Source organism: Tympanuchus pallidicinctus, unplaced genomic scaffold, assembly GCF_026119805.1.
Source record: "Tympanuchus pallidicinctus isolate F22 unplaced genomic scaffold, pur_lepc_1.0 scaffold1, whole genome shotgun sequence".
Taxonomy (NCBI): domain Eukaryota; kingdom Metazoa; phylum Chordata; class Aves; order Galliformes; family Phasianidae; genus Tympanuchus; species Tympanuchus pallidicinctus.
In genome coordinates, this window is record NW_026294618.1 from 95,651,835 (window position 1) to 95,670,911 (window position 19,077).

Consider the following 19,077-nt stretch of genomic DNA (forward strand, 5'->3'; position numbering starts at 1 on the left):
CCAGCAGCACAGGTGAATTACCTTCACCTATGCTCCTGTGGCTGACTCATGGCTCGCCTCAGGTGGTCAATCAGAGGTTCAGGCCGTGATTCAGCAGTTCCCATACAGTGTGCCAAATGGATTTCTAGACCATGTAGTGTCAGAGAATGGGATCTGAGATCCATCTTAGAGAACATGCCAAGGAAAGTAAAGACTTCTCCACAGCATAAATAGGATATCTGTTGTTTCTCTTTAGTGAAGGTGTGAGAATAACTTTGTTTTGTTTGCTAAGTTTTCTTTTTTAAATAATCTAGGAATGTCTTCAGATATATATGGAACAGAGCAGTTTTGCCATTTTCTGCTCTAGTTGCGATTAGTACTATTGTTTTGTATTTTTTACATTTCTTTCCCCTGAATTGTTACTTTGGTAGTACAGGCATTCCTAATGATCCCAAGCTCTGTCCTGCAAAACTTTGCATGCCTGCCATGAATGATTTATAGCTGAGAAAAAGAGAAAGCTCTACTGGAAAACACTGTAAACCACTCCTCTGGACATGATTTGGAGGCTGGAGCAGATATATAAGCTTCAGTCTTCTCCCAGTATGCCTCTGCCCATAGCACATTGTTGTCAGCCCCTTCATATTGCAAAATAAGAGTGTTAAATGTCTAGTTGGAAACAAACAACTTTCCTCTGTTAATCTTATGTGATACAACTGTGCTGGCTGAAGAGCAGTTGAAGAATTTGGGGGTTGGACTCGATGATCTCTGGAGGTCCCTTCCAACCCCTACAATTCTGTGATTCTGTGATTCTGTGAATTAGAAACTAAGGCTGCACAATAAAGCAAATAATGTCTAACATGAGCATATGAGAATTTCGTATTTTACGCAACAGAAGAGATATGTAGGAGAAATTCTGTTCCCTTTCAAAGTTAGCATTTGTGAGAAAGTGAAGAACTATGTTATCCATAAACGAGGATAGTATATTCCAGTGTAATTTGAAACCTGTAAGAAAAGAATATATTTTTTAATAGTGTTTGGGAGAGGGATGAATGGAAGAGGTTTTTTTGTGTTTACTCTACTGTCTTTTTAGACAAGTGCTGTAAAAAAGCATTGAATAAAATTCAGACACTTTAAAAGTTGAAACTAAGCAATGATCTCCGCTGTGCTGTGATCTCTGTGGTTTCTTTTGGTGGTATTTTATTCAATTAAATCCTTAGGAAACCGGTATTCATTTCACTTTTTTTAAGACTTCAAGATACAGACATCTTCATTTGAGGTAGCTGTCTGTGGTTGCTACAGAGTACCCAATTCCAAGATGGTTTGGGGTTTTTTTTGGATGTCTGCCTTAGAATTAATTCTGCTGTTAAAAGTGCTTTTATCACTCTGTTATTTAAAGTGATTCCACTAGCAAAACTGGAGAAGTTTGTTCTGTAAATATCAGAAGTTAGATGACTGAAATCCCATCCCAGGATCTTAATCCCAGACTTAAGCTTTGCTGTCAACTGAATTCAGGAGAGGCTGTTTTCTAAGGACAGCTTAGTTTTCAGTTTTGTTGATAAAACTGTTACTACTGTGAAGAAATCTAAAATTTTTATATTGCTTCTTTATTTTTTTAGATCTGTGTTTATTATACATACATTCAGTTTAATTTTCATTTAAATTTATTATTCTGGACAAACAGTCTTATTTTCTTCTCTAAAAAGGATTGTTCTTGACCTGTGTTATTTGGGAGGAAAGAGTAACTTTTTTTCTCTCTTGACAGATTTAGCAATGCAATTGAATCAAGGAAAATTTGAATATAATGGATCATGTGGGTGAGTGATGTGATTTAAACTGTGCATCAGAATGCTTTACTGTGGCTTTAATATAGTTTTGTCATTCTTAATTATGTGTTACAAAAGAAAAAGGAATGCTAAGTGAAGAGTAGAAATTAACAGAATACAGGAAAAATGATCTTCTGCAAGGAGGCATTGTAATAAATGTGCTTTTTAATTATGCCCAGCTTTTAAAGACGAGATATAAGAGGCTTTGTGTGTCAATTTTGAAGATGATCATTAATACCATTCAGAGTTACTTAAGTCAATCTTCAGCTTCTGATCTCAATCTCTTTTTTTCTTTCTTTTTTTTTTTTTGGAATATTCAACTCAGAATGGAGATTCACATTGCACAGTTCACAAAATAGCCAAATTTACTTGGGCAGGTAATTTTAATACATAGGAAAGGTGTTTTTTCTGTGTGCTATTTTTTTTTTTAGTCTATGTACTTTACGTAGAAAGCAGATTTCACAGAAAATAGTGAAGTGTTTCATCTCTTAAGTTCTTGCTCATTATTTTTGTGTGAAATATTGTTTTTAAATGTTTTTCAGTGTTGATAGATTTTTCTCAGATGTTGAGATTATTCCATGATAGGATAGGCTTATCACTGATAGCAAGAGGAGGGAGGAGGTTTGAGGAATTATAGGAAGATGCGGTCTAGAAACAGACTGAAGTCTGCAAACTCATCCTGTAGAAGAATGAACTCTTTTGTTCATGGAAGTCTTATTCAGAAGGAAAATCTGGATAGATGGAACTTGGCAAAATTCCTCAACTACAGAATGGATGATATAGTACTTTGGTTATCTGTGCCCTTTTCAAAAGTAAACTCTTCTGATAGAGACTGTCGATTTGACAGAGGTGCAATCTCTGGTCATTTCAGTCAGAAAAACAGAAGAAAGGAAAAGCTTTTTTTGTGTAAAAGTATGATTCCTTTCCTATTTGATGCATAAGCCTAGTAGAGTGATGCATACTTCTGGCAGTTTCTCTGGCAGGCATCATTATGAACTAAATTTCTTGTTTCTTACCTCAGTCGTCTGGTACTACAGTAATATATTGGTGATAGTAATAGAGAGGTGGTAATTTAATATGCATTGTAAATTTGGTGCTATTTCATTACAGAGAAAATGCTCAGGGCATTGAAAATAAAAAAAATGACATTTCTTTCAAACAATACTCCTTTTTTTCCTCTGATTTACAGTTTTCATACTAGTAAATGAAAAAGTTCCTCTAGCATGAGCATTTTTCATTTCAGCTGGCCTGGAGCTGAGGCTCAGAATAGTCTACTTGAACTTAGTAAAATATTATGAAATCTAACATATTTTTAATGTGAGATTAGTGAGGAATATTGCTTTTGTAATTATAAACCAAGTAATGAAAAAATGGGAGAAAATTCATTTAGAGTCTTTTTTTTTTTTTTTTTTTTTTGAGTTTTCACAGCATATTTAAATTATTCCTGAATTTTTTGTAGATAGGCCTTTATATGTTACATACAGATAATTCCCTAGAGATACTGGAGTGCGGATTAAAAAATGATCTGCTCCCTCTCAGGGCTGCAGAATTAGCAGGATTGACTCCAGCTACACATTTTTCTTCCACCAGTGGAAGAAAATCCCTGTTATATGTAGCACAGCAATTCTGTGGATCAGCTGCCGTTTTATTCTCATGGCTGAATCCTTGGATTTTGATTCATCAGTGGACATATCAGCTTCATAGATGTGTTGATCCAGTATATAGTCCTCAGGGATGGATTGTAAGTGTTATTATGGTAGTACCTTTCATGCTACTATAATTAACAATCTGTCAGTACTAACATCAGCTGTTTTCCCTGAGGTTTTAGAACTTAGATGAAAAAATTAGTTTCAAGCTGAAATTTATTGCATGAGTCTTGACTCTGTGTAAATGTTTATCATTTAAAAATAAAATTGAATAAGCTATCTGTATTTTTTGAAAGTGTTAAAGAATTAAAGTAAATGAGAGTATCTATTTTTTGTTGTATAACTCACTGTATTTTTAAAACATTACTAAATTATTTTGAAATGTCTTTTATTGTGTTACATTTATTTTGCTTGTGAAATCCAGTTGATGTAATCTCTTGATTCAAAATTAAGATTAACATTTATATGTGTACTAGATAGCCATAATATTTCCACTTCTATTTCCTCACACTTGCAGATAGAATGGCAATCTGTATTTTACAATGCTGTAGGAGAGTTCATTGTTTAAAGTTAGAACATCCATTTTATCTGTAGTTAATTCAAGTTCAGTTTCCACAAAAGAATAATTTTCTTGTTTTTCATGAAATAAGCTATCTGCTTAAACCAGATTTCATGCGGCGACCGGATAGAACATTTGACCCTTTCTCTGAAACTCCTGTAGATGGTGTAATTGCTGCAACATGTTCTGTACAGGTAAAACAGCTGCAAAAAAAAAACAAAAAACAAAAAAACAACCAACAACAACAACCTTCTTTCATCATATCACACTCAAATCACACTTAAATGTGAATAGAAATAAGATAGGTGCAGAAATGTTTGAATTGTTTGGATTTTTTCAGATTTTTTTCTTTGTTTCTGTGTTTACTTGGTCTGATTTGAACATGATATAATTTATTTATTATTACACATTATCACCAAATGTTAAACCCCCCCCCTTACGCTATTTTTGATTTACATCAGCCCTCACAAATGAATAAGTGAGTGGAGTTCATTTTTGTGGATACTGTAAAACTGTATGGACTTCACTGTCACCACAGAACAAGAACTATGGGCATATATGAACAGATATTTTCAAAATAAGGAAACAAAAATGGTTCATGTGATGGAGGTCATACTTTAGAATCGCCTGTGAGTAACAACATCCATGAAACTTCTGTTGTAGTTTTAAAATATGGTTAGGTATTATGTTTTGTTAATTCCCGTTTTGTGACTTGGCACTTGGCGCTCTTTATTCACATACACTATGTGCTGCTTAACAAAAGTTTGGCTTTCCCTTGTCTCTTTCTGCGTATAACGTGGAGATCTGAAAGTCTCTTGGAGCAAGTGTTCACTTTGCACTTCAGATAATTAAGTTCGTTTGTACCTCCAGAAGAATAAAAACAGGAAAAAAAATAGAAAAAAAAAGTTTTATGGGCAGTAGAATCTCCCCAAGGAGGAAGTGGGATCTGGAGGTGAGAAAATAGTGCGAGGAATCACCACAGTACTTAGATAACTTGTCTTGTTACTTGCTCTTCTTGGATGACTACATCTAGTATAAAATGCTGTGCTTATTCCCTTAACCTTTAAGAATTATATAATAATATCAACAATTCATTCAAGAATTGCCAACTAAAAAGTAGAAGCAGTTTTGTTCACAATGATTACTGCTTTGTTCTTATTCTGAGTTACTTTTTACTGGAGAGTGCTATGCGCATTTGGCATGCCAGAGGATATGGTCCTTACAGTAGAGGATGTACAATCTTATTGCAGAGAAAATACAGAGTTCATGGAGTAAGATAGTAGAAGTAAATAGATATTGTGGACTTACGGAGTTAACCACGCTGAGAGGGACAGATAGACTGATAGATCAGGTTTGTGAGAGGAATATGTCTTCAAGTGCACAGTCTTGATTCTGAATTTTATTAGTACTACAGTAATAGTTAGAAACCCTGACAAAGAGCAGGACTTCTCTTGAAGATGCATGCTGTTATTAAAAAAAAAAAGGAAAGCCAGTGATGATGTCCCTCGGCCACAAAACTTTTCAGATTTGTTCCCATTTGTTCTGTTCTTTCCAGAGTTGTTCCCTCGAATATTAGATTATGAAAAGAAAAGAATGTCTCAAATGAACTTAGACCTGTGAAATTGTGTTTTTCTTTCCTTGAGCTTAGTAATAAAAACATCAGCTGTATTTTTAAGTAATGGATTATCTTGATGGAATAAAAATGTGCCCTGGAGTAATCACCTCCCGTAGCTTGATTAATCTTGACTTGAAATGAAATCACAGCAAATCTTCATGTACATAGCAATACAGAGAGTCATCTGCACTGTTTGTTTGTTTTCTTTTAAATGTGATTGGTTTAAAACATACACCAATGTGAAAGCAGAGCATAAACATCCTTTCACTTCTCTGTTGTCAAGACATAAAATGGATTCCAAATGGAAAAATTTAAACCATATTTTGAGAGCAGTTGCAGAACAGTAGTGCCAACCTGGTTGTTTCATTCAGCGTATTTTACAAATACGGTGAACACATGTGTGAAACAGGACCCAGTTGAGCTTACTGACTTACAACTTTTAACAGTGAGCACATTCATTTCTGTTTGTCACATTTACAGTTTATTCTGAGTTTGTTTAGTACAACTAAAATGAAAGCTCAGGATATATTTTAAGATCTTAACACAATGACTTTCCAAGTAAATGCAATTTTATCAGTAATTATACCATTTTCATATGATTAAAGAAATGTATCTGTTCTATACTAAGCATTTTTCAGCATTTGCCTTCAGTAGATTAAAAATGATGAGTATTTCCAGTATTTACAATGTGCTGTGTACATTGCTTGGTTGATATTCTCTGTAGTGCTTTTCCTTACCCTTCTGTTATTACGTTGCAGGTAATATCTGGTCAGTTTTTATCAGATAAAAAGATTGGTACGTATGTAGAAGTGGATATGTATGGCTTACCCACGGACACAATACGTAAAGAATTCAGAACGCGCATGGTGATGAACAACGGTCTGAACCCTGTTTACAATGAAGAATCATTTGTATTTCGAAAGGTAGGATATTTGGAAAGCACTGTTTGTGATAGGCAGCTCTTTTGCATATAAGCATCCTTGCTCACTTGATCTGCCCCTCCTGCTTCAGTCTGACTGCTGACATGAATAAGTACTGCTCCCATAAAAAAGGGTTTGTAGGGTTCCTGTTTACTACTGTAAACAATTTAAAGCTGAAATAAGCTTTCAAGAGATTTTTATTTTATTTTTTTTTAATTTTGCATTGTTTTGTTTTTCTAATGGATAACCTCTGTAGCTGTCACATGATTTTTTGTTTCTGTTTGGCTCTTCCCTCCCCTTTGCTTCCTCCTCCCACTCGGAGGTAACAACCTCATCCATGGCCATGCCTGTGTTCAAGGTATGCAGTCTGCTCAGAATGAGCCCCCGCTGGTGGACACCATCATTCCTTGGAGATTTCTTCTTCCCTGCCCTGGCAGTGGTTGCTATCTTGCACTGTTCCTTCAGCCCAGAGGGCAGGTGAGATGCTGCATCCAAAGCTAAGGTCAATGTTATTACATGGAAAAGTTGGAAGGGTGCTGTGTTCCTCAAATGTGTTGCCAGCTCCCTCCTCCATGTGCATTATGTACCTTTTTATTTTTATTTTTTATTTTTTTTCCTTTTTTTCTTTTATTTAATATCAAAAGAAAAACAACCCTTTTTTCTTGTTATGGGGAATTTGAAAAGAGACATCAGTTGTCATTGCCCGTGTTCAGTTTTTATCTCTAAGTCTATATGACACACACAGACACAAACATACATATATAATGTCAGCCCAAATTTCATGTGGAATATGTGTTAGCAGTGCTGTCGTTGAGAATGTCTGTTTTGCTTACACCTGTTCTGTCGTCATGTAAAGCTGTTGTTCTTTTATTCCAAAGTGACAGACTTTGCCATGTGGTGATACTGCTTTACACTAGGGCATAAGACATGCATCATCTGCTTTCTAAACAGTGTAACTAGTTTTTAATAGAAATGTAGTTAATGCTAGAGATTATTGTAGACTCAAATACATTCTGAAATGAACATGAATCCTGCTGCTTTTCTGTGTGTATGAGGAGGCTCAGAAAAAGTACTTAGGTACATGACAGGCAGTCATGCTCCCCTTGGCTTCTTGGCCATATGGCCAGCATCTGCTGCTTTCTAATTTCTTAAATCAAAAGGCTCATGAAGTACAGAGTGCACTCAGTTTCACTGTAAAAGAGGGGTACATGTATATCATGGCAAGAGTATAGTGGGTGGTGCTAATCTAATATTGCTTGGACTTTAGGCTCTACTCTGTAATATATAGCACATTCTCTTGAATAAGTGATCCTGTAAGTTAGCCAAGAGATTATTTTTCTTCATGTCACGTCACTGTCATATCAGGCTTAGCATCGTAATAAGGACATACATTGATAACCAGACATGGTGAGTCACATAAGCACAACAGGAACAACTCTTCTAGTTGGAGGAAATGAAGTTGTGAGATGCACAGTGCTAAAATGCCATTAGGGTGGGTGTGCCTTCCAGGATACCCTTCAACAGACTAGCACAAAGAGAAATATAACCTTCTTAGTCCCCACTTGTACTCCCTAGTCAGTCTCTATCTGAGCCAATAAAGTATTAAAAGATGTACTAATCTGTGGCCTGTTGAGGGGAGAACTTACCTGCTTTATTTGGGTAACAATGTTCTCCTTAAGCTGATGTTTAATCATACATAGCTGCTTTTAGGTTACACATTTGATTGCACTTCTGTCATGTTTTGTTGTTTTTATTTTAATTAAAATAAAGCTTCAATCATTCTGAGCCAAGTACGGTGTGTCAACTCTAAGGGGGAGGTGTGGGTCAGGTGTGCTGGTGGTAACATGCTGGGAATGTCTAGTTATTACTTGTCCTGAGAAAGTAAAGCAAGACTTCTATGAGTAGCTCAGCTGAATTCAGAGACCAAAAGCATACTTTATTGTGTGCCCTCTATGATCTAAAATGAAAGTGACAAGAGGAAGGTCTAAGATAGTAGATATAGTTTACCCAGGTCTTTTGGCTGATAAGCATCAATGAGTAGAATCAGGTAGAGAAGAACTGGGAAGACCTTTCCTACCATGAAATCAAGGGAGACTGGCACAGAGACTGCATGTCTTGGTTAATCTGTCTTCTCCTCACTGCTCTGCACACAGAGGCAGTGTCTGTGCTGTAGGGATGGCAGGGGTGTTTTGCACTTCTTTTGATCAGACAGGGTAGGGGCTGACAGATGCAGATACCTGACAGCATCTCTGCACACTGTGCATATTTCATATTGTGAGTACTCACTTCTGCTGGCAACACACCATTTCAGCAGGTCTTTCAACCTTCTTCTGTCTGCTTCTCCCCTCTACACAACACAAAGTTCAACATGCATTCGTATCAATTTATGCTTGCATTAATTCCATTCTTCATTGCCCTTTTGGGTATATCCCAAATCCCATCTTTCTCTCATAATTCCTTCTTAGTCAGTGTTACCTACTCTTCAATTGCCACGCTATCTGCCATTTCCCCTGTAGTATTTACCTGCTTGCTTATTCATGTCACTGGCCTCCAGTAATGTAAAATAAGTATGCAAAATATTTAGGTAAGATAACTGTAAGATGTGTTATTGTACATTTTGGAATTACTCACTATTCAGTGTGAAAAAAAAATATTTTCTAGGAAAGGGTAATTTGAAAGTATACTGTTTGCAGGGACTGGTATTATCTTTCAGTGATGATAGTCTGTTTCTGGCATACAAAGTGAATGAGCAAATTGCTTCGACATGAGGGGTGAGGAGAGTGATAATGTACTAGTCATTAAATGTCTTCATTTTATGGCTTTCCAGGTTATTCTCCCTGATCTTGCTGTCCTGAGAATAGCAGTGTATGATGACAATAACAAGTTGATCGGTCAGAGGATCCTGCCTCTAGATGGTCTACAAGCAGGTTACAGACACATTTCACTTCGAAATGAGGGCAACAAACCACTCTCTCTTCCGACGGTTTTCTGCAACATTGTGCTTAAAACATATGTGCCTGATGGTTTTGGAGGTGAGATAAGCCTGTACTTCAGCATGCAGTACATTTTGAGTGCTGTGGAATTTACTGTATTGTAGAATTCACTTCCAGTACATCAGCTGGGAGTAGAGACACAATGTTGGAGGACTGCAAAGATTTAGTATCTTTAACACTGTGGCAACCCCATTTGTTCAGTTAAGAAACAAAATTTCCAACCAAGTACCTCAGGTAAATGGTTGTTAAATGTATCCTGTTAAACTCCAAAATGATATGGAGAATATGCTAATACTAGGGTTATCTCTGGTTTTCTTTTTGTTCAGAAAGATGTTAATTTATATATTTTTTTTCTGACATATGTTTACAAGGGTAACATGTATTTTAGCTATATTGTTTGTCCAGTATGTATAAACAATTGCAGCAGAATCTAGATGCACATTTTTTCAATTTTTTACCCATGAGAATATTGGTATATATTAAAAAAAAAAAAAAACAAAAAACAAAAACAAAACAAAACAAAACACTGGTGATGAAAGAATTTAGCATCCAAAACTTTTCTGCATTTATCTCTCTCAATTTTACATATTTTACTGTCTTGTAATTATTTTTAGGGAAGTTGTTTTTAATCTGAGCCATTCCCATGATCAGTTTGGCAGGGTCATTGCCACATCTGGATATGAGCAAACAGCTGAGAATAGTCACTACACCAATTTAGTCTGTGTAATGTGTAAGTTCACACTGAGAATGAACTTCTGGGAAATGCCTTCTTCACAGCAGATGAAATTCATGTGTATATCAGACAATGCATAAATCATTTAAAGCTGCAAAATAAAAATTATGAAAATTATGTTAAATGTTAATGCTCTGATTCAGTGACAAGTTGAAGCTTACCTTATATGTGATTAGTGAGATGCTGATAAAACTGGAATTTTGCTCTTTGCAATTTCAAACCTGATGTCTACCTTAAGAATTCCTGCAGCTACTCTGAGTGGCATTTCCACAGTACAAACTAGAGGAAGATAGTATTTGCTTAACACATTAGATAATGTATCTTCAAGACTGTTTAGTGGTATTTATTTAGACTTTTAAAAGTATCAATAACTTCATGGAAAAAATTAGTCATTTACAGAACTATTTGTGTAGGTCATACATGAAATCCTTCTGTGATAAGTCAGCTGGAGCTCTGCTACAGGACTTGGAGCACTACCATGCCTTTATGTAGCATGTTTGAACAACAGTAATTAACTTCAGGGATTTAGTCTGAAGACGAATGTAAGCTTCTTGTTAAGCTTGAGATTCTCAAGGCTGTAACTGAACTGTGAATCTAAGGGATTCATTTAAGCATATGTTTTAATTCTTTTCAGAACTTCAGTTTTTGACAGTTAGTGTCTCTGTTAGAAATATTTTCTAAACTAGGGACATGCTTCTGATTTGGAAATGGCATTTTTCTCCATGCTACCACACTTCTTCTGTGAGTAGGATTTAAACTTAGTGGAGTTTCATTTGTCTAAGTGTTGGAGCATACTGGTTGTATAGGGAGAAAAATTGCATTCTTTTTTTTTTTTTTTAATGCATTATACAAATTCAAAAGTGAAAAACTTGTGTTTCAAGGAGAATTTGAACACCAATTAAGGATTTGCCAATTGTATACTGTTCAGTATTGGCTGATATACTATTTGGTCACCGTTGCTTTTGATGGTTTATCTGGTAAAGGAGAGAATAGGAAAACATTAATACCCCTAAGTAACTTTATGCTTAAGTAAAATACTGCTAGAATGAGAAAACTGTCTTGTTGAGGAAAACAGGCTCCACATTAATATGAATAAAAAGAAGTTCAGTTATTCTCTTCTCCCATCCCCAGATAGTTTTGATGTGTATTGTGTATTTTTCTCATTGATATAGAACAAGCCGATGAACAACTGGGAAATAACTTTTGACACTCAGGTGGAATCGTTAATATTCTCCTGACATGTTTTTAAGTACCTGTCATCTGCAGTACACCTCTCTTTGTTTTATGAGCTGTCATAAAGATCTTTATAATTGTTTTAGCAAACCTGTGGGAAGGTATAAGTTGATTCTGTAGCTGCATGCTTTTTTTTTTTTTTTTTAATTTCTTTTAATTTAAAGATTTAAAAACTTGTACTGGATAATAACTAGAGTTATTAATTCATTACAGGCCTTAAAAGATTCTTAACTATTTATTTATTTATTTTTCGTGGGATTTACTGATTTTTTGTGGTTTTTCTGCATCATATACTTTGTTCCCAATAAAATAAAATGCTGGTGCAAATTAATGCAAATGAAGTAGCATTCTCCAAAGAGAATCATCTGTAATAGAAATCTGTACATCAGTAAGCATAGTTACTTAAGGTAATTGTTAGAATCTTCTGTAGTGCACTCTTCCTTTTATTTGATTATTATTTCTGTATTTAATTGAAATTCTTTTACAAAATGCTATTCCCTACCCCCACATTGCTTCACCAGGGAAAATGACAAACGTAAGCAAAGGACAAATGACAATGTGGAAAACAGTGATGAGTCACATCCACTTGTAGAAATGCTGAGCCTTTGGTGATGTACTCCTGTGGTTAGTAATACAGTTCACAAAGGTCTCACTCTCCCAAAGATGTTAGTCATTTTTACCTTGAAGTTCATGGTAATCAGGTTCCATTTTCAACTGACGCATCGTGTTCACAGGTTGCCCTGAGTGTTCGTAGAAAAGTACGTGCCAAGGATAAAAAGGCATAGTTACTAAGTTAGGAAGGGGACTGGAGCACCTCTCCTGTGAAGAAAGGCTTAGGGAGCTGGGCTTGTTTAGCCTGGAGAGGACTCTAGTGAGACAGTATTGTGGCCTTCCAGTACTTGAACGGATATCATAGGTAGGAAGGATACTGACTTCTTGTGCAGGCAGATAGTGATAGAACAAGAAGGAACAGTTTTAAACTAAAAGAGATTTAGATGTTAGGAAGAAATTATTTATGGTGATGAGGCACTGGCACAGACTATCCAGAGAAGCCCCATCCTTGGAGGTATTCAAGGCCAGGTTGGATGGGACCCTGGGCAGCCTCATCTGGTGTGTGGCAGCCTTGCCCACAGCTGGGGGTTGGAACTTGCTGATCTTTAAGGCCCCTTCCAGCTCAAGCCATTCTATGATTCAATCAGATCTGAAAATAAATGTCTGAAAATAAGTTATAGCTGCATTTTGTCTATGTAAAGTACAGGTTCAGAAGATATGTCTAGGTTACGACCGTTATTGTTGGCGGCATATTTAGTACCTATGAAGGCAATGCTATCTATTTAGTACAACTTCAAGGGGAATTGAAGCCCAGTCTGTGCTATTTTCCATTAGAAACACATCCGGTGTTTTCAGAGAAGACCACAGAATAGCTTAGATAGGAAAGGAGATTGCATAGTCCACCCCCAGTTTGATCAAGAAAGACAGGAAGCTTCCTTTGAAAGCTTTTAATGGGTTGGGTATTTTTTTGCAAATATAGTCAATGGGCCAGTTTCTCTGTCCCAGTCATTGTAAGCTAATTTGGAAAATGGCCAAAAGTATGACGTGGAACATAGACAAAACTCAAATGATGAAAATTGTAAGTGTCAGAACTGCTATTGCAGAAACATTTGTCTAGTGAGTCCATCTAGGATATAAGGATACAAAAATAGTGTACTTATAAGGAGCTAAAAATAGGGGTTTGCCACATTCGGTAAAGAAAAGGATTCCTTACAAATGAATCACCGTGCATGGTCTCCTGGATTCTCACAAAAAAAGCCTGAGTTAATGAAATGACAATATTTTTTAGTGAATGATGAGTCAGACTGCAGCATTTTAACTTCCTTTCCTAAGTTACTGCTCTAACAAGCAAGGCTTATTAACTGACTCCAGTGATCCTTTTGTCCTTTTGTGTAATACTGAAGTTAAGTTTCAGAGACATCATTACAACAGATTGTTGCTATGGTCTCTGACAATGTGTTAATATTGTCAATAGTGAATCAGTTTAATTTATAAAATTGTTTCTTGCTGTGGAGGTTTTCCATTGCCATTTGTGAAATTTTTGGTTTTGAGATTGGCCGTGGAAAGAGATTATTCCGCATGAAGGTAAATGTTCCATGTCTTTGTCTTCCTTCAGAACAGTGCTTACACATCCATCGCTGTATCTAGAAAACACATTATGTAATTTATGCAGTTAAGCTTACTCAGTGCAATTTTTAATTTTACTTTTACAGATTTCTTTTATGCTCCAGTGGGGCAGTAGGGGGTGGAGGTGGAGGAGGAAGGAATAACATATTCACCCTCATTCCTGATCCTAATTCTGATTTCATGTCAGTACCGTTGTTTCTAATTTTATTGGAAACAGCTGAGGTTGAGTTCAGGTAATTGGTATGCTGACAGCCAAAATGATCAAGCACTGTACTCTGTGGACGCATCCACCCAGCATGAGTGACAGTGCATGATAATGTTGGATTTTATTGTAAAAGAGTGGTTAGAGTATTATTGTTTGTGTTTTGCTGAAAAGGAAAAGGATCTGCTCTTAGGGAAGGTGTTTGATTTACTCCCTTAGGCAGAGTAAGCTTCTGCAACATAAACTTGTCTAGTAGTGCCACGTATGCAGTTTGGATTAAGAACTACAAATAGAATTCATACATTTTCATGACAACATGTGAGGAGTTCATGGTAATGGTATAGTTATGGGTGACACTGGGTGTACAGCACCCAGGGGCTCATCTCTGCTTGTGTATTCAGGAGGATTCTGTGTGCCCATAGGGAATGAGAGAAGGAGTATGAGCTGGAGTATGGGATGCCAGAGACCAAGGTTGGAAGAAACGGTGCCAGCACCCACTACAACCCACATTCTGCTTAAAATCCTGGAGAAACCAACCTTGGTTCCTCACTGTCCTCTGGGAAGCTGAGGGTAGAAGATTACTGAATAGGAGGAAATAGGGAGATCCTTGCTGTTTCATTGGAGCCTTTCTTTTATACTAACTCCCCTGGTAGCCTGGATAGGCAGTCGGCACCACTTGAAATAACCAAGAGACAAAGTTGTTAGTGCTGTGTCACTCAGCAGATTCCATTCTGTTCTCAAATTCTAGTGTCACCAACAGGGAGTAACGCAGAGTATCCATGCTATTATGGATTTAGAATGTGATTTCCTGAATAAACTGCCTGAATTAATGCCACACCCTTGACACTTTTAGAACTGATTCATGTTCCTAATATGCTCAGATGCTATTTTGATGAGCACTTTTTGTCCTGACAAATTTACTGTATGAACCTGAGCAATTTTTGCAAGTCAAAGCTCATTCAGTAGTAGCGATGGTCTTGTGAAAGGTAAAACTAAATGCTTCTGAAAATGATAAAAAAGATGAGATTTTTTTTCTTTTTCTTACAGATATTGTGGATGCTTTGTCAGATCCAAAGAAATTTTTGTCTATTACAGAAAAAAGAGCAGACCAAATGAGAGCTATGGGTATTGAAACTGTAAGTGGAACTTAATGACTAACAGCTCATTTGTATTCATATTATGATGCAAAACACATTGCTTAGAAGTAGAAACTTGGAGAAGTGAGAAGAGTGATATTTTAGTAGGTTTTTAAAATATGTTACAAATACTTTACTGAGAATTGTCTTATTTGAAAGTTTAGTTCAATTTTCCAAAGTATGTATTAAAGTAAGCAAGTTCAGAAATTTCCTGTACACCAAATGTTGTACTACAGGTAAAATATCAATTTATTTATTACAATGTGAATGTTTCTTCCAGAGTGATATAGCTGATGTACCAAATGACACTTCAAAAAATGATAGAAAAGGGAAAGCTAATAACGCCAAAGCAAACGTGACTCCTCAGAGTAGCTCTGAGCTTCGACCAAGTACCACAGCAGGCTTTGGGTCTGGGACCGATGCTAAGAAAGGTAAACAAAAATCCTGAGCCAATCCTTCAGTTCTGGTGCAGTTCAGAAAGCTACAGAGAAGTACTTGTTACTCATTTTTAGTTTTGCAGTTCTGTTTACCTTTTGAAAATAACTTCTTCAGTCACTGAAAGCAGTCAGTGTATACAATATATACAATTTTGCAAGAAAATTGTATATATTACCAAAAAGGCTCTGTAAATCCAATACGGATTTATTTTTCTAAGTGACCCCTTTGTGTAGCTTCATGCCAGATACCAATAGAACCTACATGACTCTGGGAGAAATTTACCAGAGATCTACTGAAGCCACACTGAATGGCTGTTTTTTGGCAATGCTCCGCAGGAGTTGTTCTACTTTAGTTTTTCTCTCTACAAATCCCTTGGCAGAGTTGCAGATTTAAGTAATTAAAGTATTTATAATTCATTGGATTCTGTAGAGATTTCCCAACAATTAGAGATATTTTCAGTGTATGGTTTTACTCTGATTATGGAAATGGCATGTTTATTGTCAAAAATATCCATATTAGAAGTGCTCATTTAGAAGTGAATAAGTATTTTTTTCTCATTATTCATTGTTCACTTTACAAAATCACCCCGTAGAGCCAAGTGGGATTATTTGTTTTTCACAGATCATCACAGGTAATGAAGATTAAGTGAGAAAATAAATTTGTACAGCTGAATGAAACACAATAAATGTTTTTGTTAATTGCCCACAAGATTTAGTCTGGTTCACTCTCTTTCATCCATCTTGGCCCAAGGGGATCAATGGGAATGGAAAAGAGCACTGTTCTTGTTCTTAAACATTAACAGACAACTGAATACAAACGTGTGAAAGGGTCAATCTTTTGAGAAACAAGATGCCATCTATCATGAGTCACTTCTGGCAGTAGAACAGGTCATCCCTGGCACCTTAATTTTTTCCAAGTTCTTCCCTGCTGTAAACCCCAGATTTTTTTTATGCAGCAAGATATTTTCATATTTCATGTATCATCATCAAGATACACACAAGTTAGTTCTATTGAGCATTAATTCAGTATGAAATTTGCAGGAGGTGGCAATTGATTCATGGTTGCTATGAAATCAGACTTGTTGAATGAAGTAAATAACTTTACGCTTTAAAGTGAAAGCCTTAAAGTGAAAGGAAATTTGTTTAGAAAAAGGCACACCTGTTGGTGTCCTGTTTGTTCCTCGGTTGAATTCACCTTAGAAGACAAAAAGTCCTTTACAAGGAGGGAGGAATCTCAAGAATCCATGAACACTATTAACAGCAGTTAACAAAACGTACTGAGTTAACAGCTAACAAAATACATTGAGGTGTACTTAGGAGCAGTCTAAGGTTGTTTGGGGTTGGTTTTTTTTATGTGAAAATATGAAAAAAAGACCCTACAAATTATAACTCTTATGTCATTCTGTTGGCATTTTTGTTCACGTTTACATGTAGGATATGCTAAGTAGTTTACACGTATAAATATATATGTAATATATCACAAAGCGTTTATGCAAGTGTAAAGATGAAATGACATTGTTTTTGTTTGCATTGCAGTTCAGGTGATCAGAATAAATTTTCATTCCTCTGAACAGTACTTTTATTTTTACATGATAGATTTGATAGTGGCATTACATTTTAATTTCCAATTCTTTTTCTTTTGAGTTTCTCATCCATTTTAGTTCTTCTTTAGTATTAAACTGTACTATTGTTTCTTTTCCCAGACCCCATATTAATCTAAATGCAAAGTTTACTTCTACAAACATACAGGATGCAAGTAAAATTTCAATTCTGTAATTTTTGTGTTTTAAATGAAGGAGAATAAGTATATATAGCTCTTCATGTTGTCATGCACAACCTCACCCGAGAAAGATTCCCCCTGAAACCAGAGGTGCTGGAGCAATCTCCAGCTATGTAAAAAAATATGAAATTTGCAAAGTTGGACTTTAATGTACATAAATTGCTTGTTGTGTTTTCAGAAAATAAACTTTTCCAATTTTTATATTGCTGTGTTTTGACACTTCAGTTGCAGAACTGTAAGATTAAAATACCTTCATCAATTCCTTTTTTTCACAAGGCAAATGATTGAGCGGTATATTTGAAAAGGAAATTAGCAGTATTTTTGCTACTTCTTAATGAATTAATTTTTCAATAACCTGACTTTTTAATGGTACAAAACAGTGATTAATTGTTAACTAACGTGTAGATTTCTATGTTAAAACTCTAAGTATGAAATACAGTTCTATGCATGAAGTTTTAGATAAACTGTATCAATACCTTCCTAGGTATAGACCTAATTCCTCAAGTGAAGATAGAAGATTTAAAGCAAATGAAGGTAAGCATGGACATAGGCTTTTCAAGATGTGTTCCTAATTATCTGTTTTAAGTAGCCATTATTTTATCTGTCTGCAGTCAATGTGACCAAAGACAAATTGATCCAATTTCTTGTTTTTGTAGGCTTACATAAAACATTTAAAGAAACAGCAGAAAGAGCTGAATGCCTTAAAGAAGAAGCATGCAAAGGTAAAATCACTAAGAGCACTTGGAACAGCACACTCTAATTGAAAAAAAGCTGCAACTTTCACTAGTATGGACGGTTCCTAATTGAAATGAATGAAAACTAAGGAACTAAGACCATCAAGAAATGGTGTTTCTGTTTTAATTGTACTGCAATTTATGCTCAAGTAAACTAGTTTTCCCTTTAGCAGCTCTTTTTTATGTCTTCCTGATTTTGGCATGCTTTGTTTGACCCATATGGGATCCAGAACCTACCTTTTGTGGATGATGATTTCATCTAGCTCCCTTTTGGATGACATATTGACGCATAGTTTGAAAAAAATGGAGTAATGATGTGACAGGGTGATGCATCAAAGGCAGACTCTGGAGAAACTGCAAAATTAACAAACAAAACTGGAAAGTGTAACTAAAAAAATGAAATGCACTATTCCTCTTCACATATGTTTGTATTACCACTTTGTAGTTAGCGGCTTGAAGGGTACTGTTGACAGTGGTATCTCAAATGTGGCAGTATCACAAGTATACTTCACATTATAAAATTATGATCCATTTTCTCCTGCTTTTTATCACTAGCAAATCTTTTCTCATGTTACAAACAGTGAAGTAACAGGTGAAGGTAGTATTTTAGTGATTCATGCACATCTTTTCTAGCGTTTGCAGCAGTAACTCCCTTGTGTTCACTTTGATTGCAGATTTCATACAGATCTGATCTACTGTAATAATATCTTGGCATTTTTAGTATCACTGTGTTTCTTTTCATGGCTGTCATTTGGACATGGGGTACTACGTATAATGAAGTATGAGGAAATTACATTCAGTCATCGACACTTTCTTGTGGCTTGTAATATTAAAAATAGTATAAAAAAATTGAATAACTATTCAACTTTCTGATTTCATGCTGACCCTGTGCAGAGGTGAAATGAGTGACTCCCTCACTTTAATGTTGTGTACAAAGTCCATGCTCAGGAAAAAGTCTCTGCCATCTGTGTCTAAAGTAGTACTTCTATCCCGAACGGATGGGTTGCTGTGAGCATCTTGCGAAAATGTTTTGTTCCTATCTGAATCATTGCATAATAGGTAGTTTCCAGGCCTTCTTGGGATTGATCTTTTAGGAAGCTTCTCACAGC

The 19,077-nt window shown here is 35.8% G+C and overlaps 1 protein-coding gene across 10 annotated transcripts in view; it reads left to right on the forward strand.

The window, feature by feature from the left end:
- Window positions 1-19,077, forward strand: part of PLCB4 (phospholipase C beta 4) — a 196,596-nt gene that overhangs the window by 146,414 nt on the left and 31,105 nt on the right. For all 10 annotated transcript variants that reach the window (XR_008209932.1, XR_008209876.1, XM_052697378.1 and 7 more), the window contains 8 exons: window positions 1,742-1,793; window positions 4,099-4,201; window positions 6,381-6,545; window positions 9,370-9,574; window positions 14,929-15,017; window positions 15,298-15,448; window positions 17,719-17,768; window positions 17,891-17,956. Coding sequence is in view for 8 of the 10 variants with exons in the window: in XM_052697378.1 (XP_052553338.1) it covers window positions 1,742-1,793; window positions 4,099-4,201; window positions 6,381-6,545; window positions 9,370-9,574; window positions 14,929-15,017; window positions 15,298-15,448; window positions 17,719-17,768; window positions 17,891-17,956 (881 nt within the window). In the remaining 2 variants the exon portion in view is untranslated. The remainder of the gene's footprint in view (window positions 1-1,741; window positions 1,794-4,098; window positions 4,202-6,380; window positions 6,546-9,369; window positions 9,575-14,928; window positions 15,018-15,297; window positions 15,449-17,718; window positions 17,769-17,890; window positions 17,957-19,077) is intronic.